The sequence below is a fragment of the Mandrillus leucophaeus genome, unplaced genomic scaffold (assembly GCF_000951045.1).
Source record: "Mandrillus leucophaeus isolate KB7577 unplaced genomic scaffold, Mleu.le_1.0 Scaffold70, whole genome shotgun sequence".
Taxonomy (NCBI): Eukaryota; Metazoa; Chordata; class Mammalia; order Primates; family Cercopithecidae; genus Mandrillus; species Mandrillus leucophaeus.
The window spans coordinates 3229749-3238367 of NW_012107586.1; the positions used below are offsets into that span (position 1 = coordinate 3229749).

The following is an 8619-nucleotide window of genomic DNA, read 5'->3' on the forward strand; positions in this document are numbered from 1 at the left end:
TGGGAGGCAGAGGTTGCAGTGAGCCGAAACTGCGCCACTGCACTCCAGTCTGAGCAACAGAGCAAGACTCTGTCTCAAAAAAAAAAAAAAAAAGAGAATTTCAGGCTGGACACAGTGGCTCACACCTGTGATCCCAACACTTTGGAAGGCCAAGACAAGAGGATTAGTTGAGCCCAGGAGTTTGAGACCAGCCTAGGCAACACATTGAGACCCCCATCTCTACATCTACAAAAAAGATAATTGGGATTATAGGCATGCACCACCACCACACCCAGCTAATTTTTGTATTTTTAGTACAGATGGGGTTTCACCATGTTGGTCAGGCTGGTCTCAAACTCCTGACCTCAGGTGATCCGCCTGCCTTGGCCACGCAAAGTGCTGGGATTACAGGCATAAGATACTGCACCCAGCCTCAGATGATTTTTTTTTTTTTTTTTTTTGAGACAGGGGTCTTGTTTTGTCACCCAGGCTAGTGTGCAGTGGTGCAATCATGGCTTACTGCAGCTTCGACTTCCTGGGCTCAAGCAATCCTCCTGCTTCAGCTACCTGAGTAGCTGGGACCACAGGCATGTGCTACCACACCCAGCTATTCTTTTTTTTTTTTTGTAGAAACCCTATAGGGTACAATGTTGCCCAGGCTGGTCTCGAACTTCTGGGCTCAAGTGATCCTCTCTCCTTCCCTCCCAAGGTGCTGGAATTACAGGCATGAGCCACTTAACCCAACCTTCCTCCGATGATTAGGATGCATGCTAAAGTTTGACCACCACTGCTCTTTCTGAAATATTTTTCCTACCTCATTTCAGCCTCCTAATCCCTACTCCCTCTTCCCTGCAAAGGTTACTTCATCAGGGGTGCTAGACCCTGGGCTAGATTAAAAAAGACATAAACAAAGAGATCCAAGTCTTTCTTTTTTTTAGATGGAGTCTTGCTCTTCACCTGCTGGAGTGCAGTGATGTGATCTTGGCTCACTGCAACCTCTGCCTCTGAGGTTCAGCAATTCTCCTGCCTCAGCCTCCTGAGTAGCTAGGACTACAGGTGTGCGCCACCACACCCGGCTACTTTTTATATTTTTAGTAGAGATGGAGTTTTCCCATGTTGGCCAGGCTGATCTCGAACTCCTGACCTCAGGTGATCCACCCTCCTCGGCCTCCCAAAGAGCTGGGATTACAGGTGTGAGCCACCGCACCCAGCCTTTCCAATTCTCTTCTGTGAGTTACTCAGTTCACATCTCCCTGATAGATTGCAAGTTCTAGGTGTGTCTGTCTCATTCTCCATCTTGTCATGAGTGCTAAGCAGGGCAAACAGTAGGCACATAATAAGTGAGGGTGGAATTGCATTGGCTCACGGGGTGACCAAAGGAATGGAGATGTGGGGCCTGCAGGCATCACGAAGGGGTCTAGAGGAGCTAGGGAGAAAGGCTAACCATAGGCCACCCACTCACTCTCTAGGTACAGCCTGTACACCCGCACCTGGCTCGGGTACCTCTTCTACCGACAGCAGCTACGCCGGGCTCGGAATCGCTACCCTAAAGGCCACTCGAAAACCCAGCCCCGCCTCTTCAATGGTGAGCTCTGATTGCCCCTGGCCAGCATCCCCCATTCTGTGCCCCCACCCTCATACTCCCCTTCACATACCCTGGGCTCCCTGCCTATTACCCTGCCCACAGCCCATCTCTGTCCCCAGGAGTGAAGGTGCTTCCCATCCCTGTCCTCTCGGACAACTACAGCTACCTCATCATCGACACCCAGGCCCAGCTGGCTGTGGCTGTGGACCCTTCAGACCCTCGCGCTGTGCAGGTGAGGGGAGGGCAGGGAGCAGGGGGTGCCTGGGGTCACCTTGGGGACTGGCAGTTTCCCCTTGCTAGAGAGGGCTGACCCTTGTCTGTCTGCCCGTGAGATATATCCCATATGCTCCATGTTCACACGTGCACGCGCACACACATGGCCTGGGGGAGGGAGGTACAGGGCATGGCTGGGCAGAAGGGGAGAGCAGCAGTGGGGGATGCAGAGCCGGAGGGCTGGGGGTGTTGGCCCAGGACTGTGGGTCTAGTGAGTTTCCAGGCTGGCTTTCACTCCCATTGGCCCCCTTCAGACCCTCTTTATTTCTGTTACCTCTGTCTGTCAGTATCTGGGTCTCTCTGTCTTTCCCTCCCATTCCTTATTTCTCTGTGTCTGTCCCTCTGCCTCCATGTGCCCCGTGCTTCACACTCCTGGATCTCTCCCCTCCAGCCCCATCCCCTCCCTCCGCTTCATCTCTCCATCCTCTCCTCTCCACCAGCACCCACACTTCTGGCTCCTGCTGCTTTAAGTGTCCCTTGCATCCTGCTCCCCAGTCTCCAAACCTCCTCTCTCCCGCAGGCTTCCATTGAAAAGGAAGGGGTCACCTTGGTCGCCATTCTCTGTACTCACAAGCACTGGTAAGGGGCTCCCGTCTTCCCTGGCCCACCCTTGTCCAGCTGGGCTTGCCAGGACTGGGCCCAGTGAGGACGGCCGGGGCCGGAAGTCAAGAAGTCAGTACAGGCCGGCACCCACCTTCCTCGTGAAGTCACCTGGACAGCAGCGGGGAGGGAGGAAAGGGGACAGTCTCCCACCACTCCATTTATCGAGCTTCTGAAGCCCCAGAGGAGGGCAGGGCAGTCATTTCTCTTTCATTTCATGGGCATGTATTAGATACCTACTGCACACTGGGCATGGGCAAAAGTTATGACTCTTCCATCAAGGAAATTCTGAGACCAATAGGGGAGATAGCCCTGTATCAAAGTACGTAACAGCGGAGGCAAGAGGGTTGGGAGTTCAAGCCCAACCTGGGCAACATAGTGAGACCCTGTCTTCACAAAAGAAGTATGTAATATTCAGGTAGCAGTTGGCAACAGGGTACAGGGATGGGAGGCCCAGGTACAGTGTGATCAGATCCACTTGGAGAATTGAAAGATGATGACCTGAGCTGAGAGTCCAGGAAGATCAGCTGGCATTGGCCAGCTTGAGTTGTTGGGGGCGATGTTCTGAGCAAGGGAACAACTTGAACAAAGGCCTAGAGGTGTGGACAACTTGCTCAGTCCAGAAGCCACAGCCCCAGCACCTAAAGGCCTGGAGATGCTGTGGGAAAGAGGGGGGCTTAGGTGCAGTTGCCCCTTGAAGCCCCCTGCCTGTCTCTGCCATCCTGCAGGGACCACAGTGGAGGGAACCGTGACCTCAGCCGGCGGCACCGGGACTGTCGGGTGTACGGGAGCCCTCAGGACGGCATCCCCTACCTCACCCAGTAAGTCCCTGACCTAGGCAAGGTCCTAGGCCCCTTCCATGGGCCCTTTCCCCCACCCCCAGCCTTCAGTGAAGTGTTTCAGGGGTATCAACAGGTGGATCTTTGCCAGTGCCCTTCCTGGCCCAATCCCTGCCTATCTGAAGACTGGCACTGCCCATCCTCCAATTGATCCAGGCTTAGTCCCCAAAAGAGGAAAGGGGGAGTGTTCGGACCTGAGACCCTGGGCATTGGGGTATCTGCTTTTGTATGGGAGCCCACCCTCTTGTGAATCACCCAGCCCCTTGGGCCTGGGATGGGGACAGGGATCAGCATGGCACAGATCCAGTACCTTCTCTCCCCTACTCCCTTGTTCCCCAGTCCCCTGTGTCATCAAGATGTGGTCAGCGTGGGACGGCTTCAGATCCGGGCCCTGGCTACGCCTGGCCACACACAAGGCCATCTGGTCTACCTACTGGATGGGGAGCCCTACAAGGGTCCCTCCTGCCTCTTCTCAGGGGACCTTCTCTTCCTCTCTGGCTGTGGTGAGTCCCCCTGAAAGAGAGAGGAACTGGGAGAGGAGGGAGAGACAGAAGCCAGGGCAGCCACAGTCCCATGGAGAGCACTGAAGCCTTAGTTTTAGCACAGATGTTGCCATGGCAGTTACTTCCATCTGTGTTACTCAGACTGGTTTTAATCCTTGAGACTTCCCTTGGGGTGCCTTGGGAGGCTGAGGCAGGAGGATCACTTGAGGCCAGGAGTTGGAGACCAGACTGGGCAAAATAGCAAGACTGTCTCTACAAAAAAATTTTAAAATAGGCCAGGCACAGTGGCTCATGCCTATAATCCCAGCACTTTGGGAGGCTGAGGTGGGAGGATCACATGAGGTCAGGAGTTCAAAACCAGCCTGGTCAACATGGTGAAACACCGTCTCTACTAAAAATACAAAAATTAGCCAGGCATGGTGGTGCGCGCCTGTAATCCCAGCTACTAGGGAGGCTGAGGGCAGGAGAACTGCTTGAACCTGGGAGGTAGAGGTTGCAGTGAGCTGAGATCGCGCCACAGCACTCCAATCTGGAAGACAGAGCAAGACTCTGTCACACACACACAAAAAAATTAAATAGTATAAATACTATAGGCCAGGAGCAGTGACTCAGGCCTGTAATCTCAGAACTCTGGGAGACCAAAGCAGGTGGACTGCTTGAGCCCAGGAGTTCAAGACCAGCTTGGGCAATGAGGTGAAACCCCGTCTCTACAAAAAATACAAAAATTAGCCAGGTTTGGTGGTGAGCCCAGGAATTTAAGGTTGCAGTGAGCTGTGTTTGTGCCACTGTACTGCAGCCTGGGCAACAATGAGACTCTGTCTCAAAAATAAAAAAGACTTGCTCCAGCTGTTGGACAGAATGAGAGAATGCAGGAAATTAGTTTCCCCTGGGTGGAGCTTGGTTCTCTGATACAGTGACTGGCAGAACTAGGTTATGAAAAGTTTAGAACCACTAGGTGAGGGGGTGGGTGAGGATCACAAGTCCCAGGCTGCATGGAATCCCAAAGGGCAGCCTAGGCGAAGAAGTGTTCTGCAGGAAAGCAGCCCTGCGTCTACCAAGCCTGGGGCCTGCAACCTGAAGGTTCTGCAGCCCCTCCCTTCAGGTGTCACTGTGTGCAACGGAGGCCTCAGATGGGCTTGGTTAGGGGTGACCAGTTGGGCCCAGTTCCCAGTGAGAAGGAAGGAATAGATGCCTGGGGTGGGCCTGGCAAGGGCACGGTCAGGGCTGGTGGCCAACCAGAGCATTACAAGCTGGTTCCCACCTGTCTGGGTGTGCCTTATGCCGTATCGTGTTATCCTGGCACCTTGTGACATACCCTCCAACCTCCACCCAGGACGGACCTTTGAGGGCAACGCAGAGACCATGCTGAGCTCACTGGACACTGTGCTGGGGCTAGGGGATGACACCCTGCTGTGGCCTGGTGAGACACCCCTTTACTACTCCCTATCCCAAGGGCCTTCCCAGCCCTTCACTCCCCTAGAAAGCAGGCCAGCCCAGTTCCTGGCCCAGAAGCGACATAGCTCCACCTCCAGGGGTAGGGGCAGAGTTCTGGCCTCCCTTCCTCCTGGAGTGCTGGCTCCATAACACCTCTGCTTCTCACACTACCTTCCCCTGCCAGCCAGCCTTCAGCCTCTTGGGAGCCCTGCAGGCCCCAGGGCATTCCAGAGAGATGTCTAATTGTTCACAGCCCAAGCCCAGAACAGAAAATAGCCTTTTTTTTTTTATCTGGGGAGAAGTCAGTAAATGCACTCTGCATGTAACCATTGCCTTGTAGTGCATGAAAACATTCACAGATATCTGTTAATCCTCAGAACATATATTCATTCATTCATTCATTCATACATTCAACAAGTGCTTTCTGTGCACCTAACACATACCACGCTCTGTTCTAGGCACCAGGAACACAGCAGGTACATCTGTGTCTGGTGGCATCAGTGTTCTCTCCACTTGCCAAATGAGAAAATGGTGCCTCAGAGAGGTGCCATGACTAGACTGAGGTCACACACTAGGCAGTGGCGGAGTCAGGGCCAGATGCAGGCCTGTCAGCTCCAGGTCTAGTGGTTTTTCCCCCGGAACCGTTGCCACTTTTCCACCCGTGGCTGACTTGTGCCCACAGTTAGAGAAGCGGCTCCTGGAGATTGGGGTTTTCCTGGAAGTGCTGCCCTTGTCCCTGGTGGTCAGGTGCCCATCGGCCTGGACCTGGGGCAGGGAAGACTGTTCTGACCGTCCCACCAATCTCTCTCTGCTCTGCCTCTCACCCCCGTGGCTGTCGGTAGGTCATGAGTATGCGGAGGAGAACCTGGGCTTTGCAGGCGTGGTGGAGCCCGAGAACCTGGCCCGGGAGAGGAAGATGCAGTGGGTGCAGCGGCAGCGGCTGGAGCGCAAGGGCACGGTGAGGGACTCGGGGTCCAGGAGGAGCTGTGTGGGCAGGCACTCAGCCCCAACGGGAACCCGTCCATGCTGACCCCACGCCTGCGAGCACCTCCCCAAAGCTCTGACCTGTTTGGTCCATGGGCCCTCAAGTCAGAACTCCTGAACTCCAGGATGCGGCAGGGGTGGGGTCAGGCTTCTCCGTCTTGGGTCCATTTCCCAGCTTCTCTCCACCAAACCTGGTTCCTCTCGCCCACAGTGCCCGTCTACCCTGGGAGAGGAGCGCTCCTACAACCCATTCCTGAGGACCCACTGCCTGGCACTACAGGAGGCTCTGGGGCCGGGGCCGGGCCCCACTGGGGATGATGACTGCTCCCGGGCCCAGCTGCTGGAAGAGCTCCGCCGGCTGAAGGACATGCACAAGAGCAAGTGATGCCCCCAGCGCCTCCAGCCCAGCCACCCACACCTCACCATCCTTCTCATCGCTAACACCACCACCTCCATCGGCGCCCAAGCGGGCATCATCCCCCACACTGCTCAGGGGAGGGGAGGCACCAGGCGATGAGACTGTGAAGCCAAGAGAAGGGGGCCGGTCGGAGGCTGGGAACCCCACAGCGCGAGGCTGCCTCATCAACGGCGAGAGGAAAGGAGGGGTCTCGGGACATCTCCAGACCCTACCAACTGGGAGAGTCCCCTCCTTCCCTATTCCTGGGACGGCAGCAAGGACATGGGGGCTGCTGTTAGCTTCTCCGTCAGGAGGCCTCATCTCACTGTAGCCCTGGAACCCAGGGCAGAGGGCCCACACAGGTTGAGTCCATCTTGCCCTTCCCCTATCCAGGGTTGGGAAAGAAGCTCAGCCCTTCACAGTGGCCTCAAGTGTGATGCCTTGCAAAAGCAACACTCAGAGGGGCAGCTGGACTCTGGTGTCCTGAGACTCTGCCCTCCTCCCACAGCCTCCCTGCCCCACCCATCCCTGCAAAGTCATTTTTCAGACAGAACCATTCCTAAGAACACTGAAGGGCTGGAAGGCTGGCTGGCCACTCTCTGCCTCAGTGGCCTCCCTACAGCCTGGAAGAAGGAGGGTCCTGGTTGCCAAGGAAACCTCCTCATTGAGCTAAGAAGACACTGGAGTCTGGAGTGTGGAGCCCCACAGTCTTGCAGGTCACACGCTCTCCTTGCACATCTGGCCTGGTCATGCCCGCTGGCCTCTGCCCCTGCCCTGGGTCAAAAGGGCCCCTCCTTGCCAGGGGAGAGACAGCCACGGTCCTCTTTGGCAGCTGCGGTTTTCTCACTTTGGCCCATGTTCTTAGGCGCATCTGCCTGCCTTCCTCCGTCTAACTAATGTCTCCTGCTTTATCCGCAGCCGTTTTCTTCTTTGAGTTAGTAAAGATCTATTCTGTAACCTGACACTCATCTGGCCCTCTGCGGTTTGCCGGCCACATTCCCATGTGATTTCCCACTGGCCCCCTCCCGGCTGGGAGGAGGGGCTCTGACGTGCAGATTGGAAATCAGAAGGCTGTGAGCAGAGCACGGGAGTGCATGGCAGCTCTGGGCCCCAGGCCTGGCCCGGCCCCTCTGCTTACTCCACCTCCAGCTTTGCTGTTCCTCTACTCTTAGGTCCAGATCCCTTTGGAGCCACAGCGAGGGAACCCTGTGGTCCTCAGGCAGGTGTACCTTGGGTCAGCCAGGAGCCCTCTTTTCCTGTTTTAAAGCCTGCTCTCGGGCTCTGCTCACCTCTGGTGACCCTCCAAGGTGCCCCTGCCCTCAGTTTCCCCTCATGATCCGGCCTCTGCCCGCCTCTCCAGCCGCAGCCTCTAGTGCACTTTAGCAATACCACCAGACTAGTTAGAGTTCCCCATTCACCAAGCAAGACATGCAGTTTCATGCCTCTGTGCCTTCGCTCACGCTGTTTCTTCCGACTGGAATGCCTTCCCCTGCTCCTCCTGCCTTGTCTGCCTGGCAAGTACCTGTTCATCTCTCATGATCCCCTCAAAGGCCCCCTCCTCCAGGAAGGCAACCCCTGTGCCCCTCCCCTCCAGGCTACCTCTGCACTTTGTCAATGCTTCTCCTGTGGCACTTATCACACTGTATTTTACTTGTTTACATGTTTGTCTCCCCTTCTAGACTGTGAATCCTTAAGGGCATGGACTGTATCTTATGCATCTCTGTATTTCTGCGCCTAGCACGGTGCCTAGCACACAGTAGGCGCTCAATAAATGTTGAATGAGTGAATGATTTAACCAAGACTTGATCATCCAACAGCTTGTCTTTGTGGCTACATGAGGGAAAACAGCAGAGAACTTTCTCGCAGTTTTCCCATCTCAGCCCCAGGCCTGCTAACTTGCAGTTAGGCACTTCAAGAGTTTTGATCAGAAATGATGCCCAAAGGCTGGGCGCGGGGGCTCACGCCTGTAATCCCAGCTCTTTGGGAGGCCGAGGTGGGCGGATCACAAGGTCAGGAGTTAGAGAC

General features: G+C 55.4%; 1 protein-coding gene across 1 annotated transcript in view; it reads left to right on the forward strand.

The window, feature by feature from the left end:
* PNKD (paroxysmal nonkinesigenic dyskinesia) overlaps window positions 1–6607 on the forward strand; it is a 75450-nt gene extending 68843 nt beyond the window's left edge. The window contains exons 3-10 of the mRNA XM_011964590.1: window positions 1449–1564; window positions 1684–1796; window positions 2358–2416; window positions 3166–3258; window positions 3616–3779; window positions 5113–5199; window positions 6056–6171; window positions 6409–6607. Of these exons, the coding sequence (XP_011819980.1) occupies window positions 1449–1564; window positions 1684–1796; window positions 2358–2416; window positions 3166–3258; window positions 3616–3779; window positions 5113–5199; window positions 6056–6171; window positions 6409–6582 (922 nt within the window). The 3' untranslated portion in view covers window positions 6583–6607. The remainder of the gene's footprint in view (window positions 1–1448; window positions 1565–1683; window positions 1797–2357; window positions 2417–3165; window positions 3259–3615; window positions 3780–5112; window positions 5200–6055; window positions 6172–6408) is intronic.
* Window positions 6608–8619: the final 2012 nt, after the last annotated feature.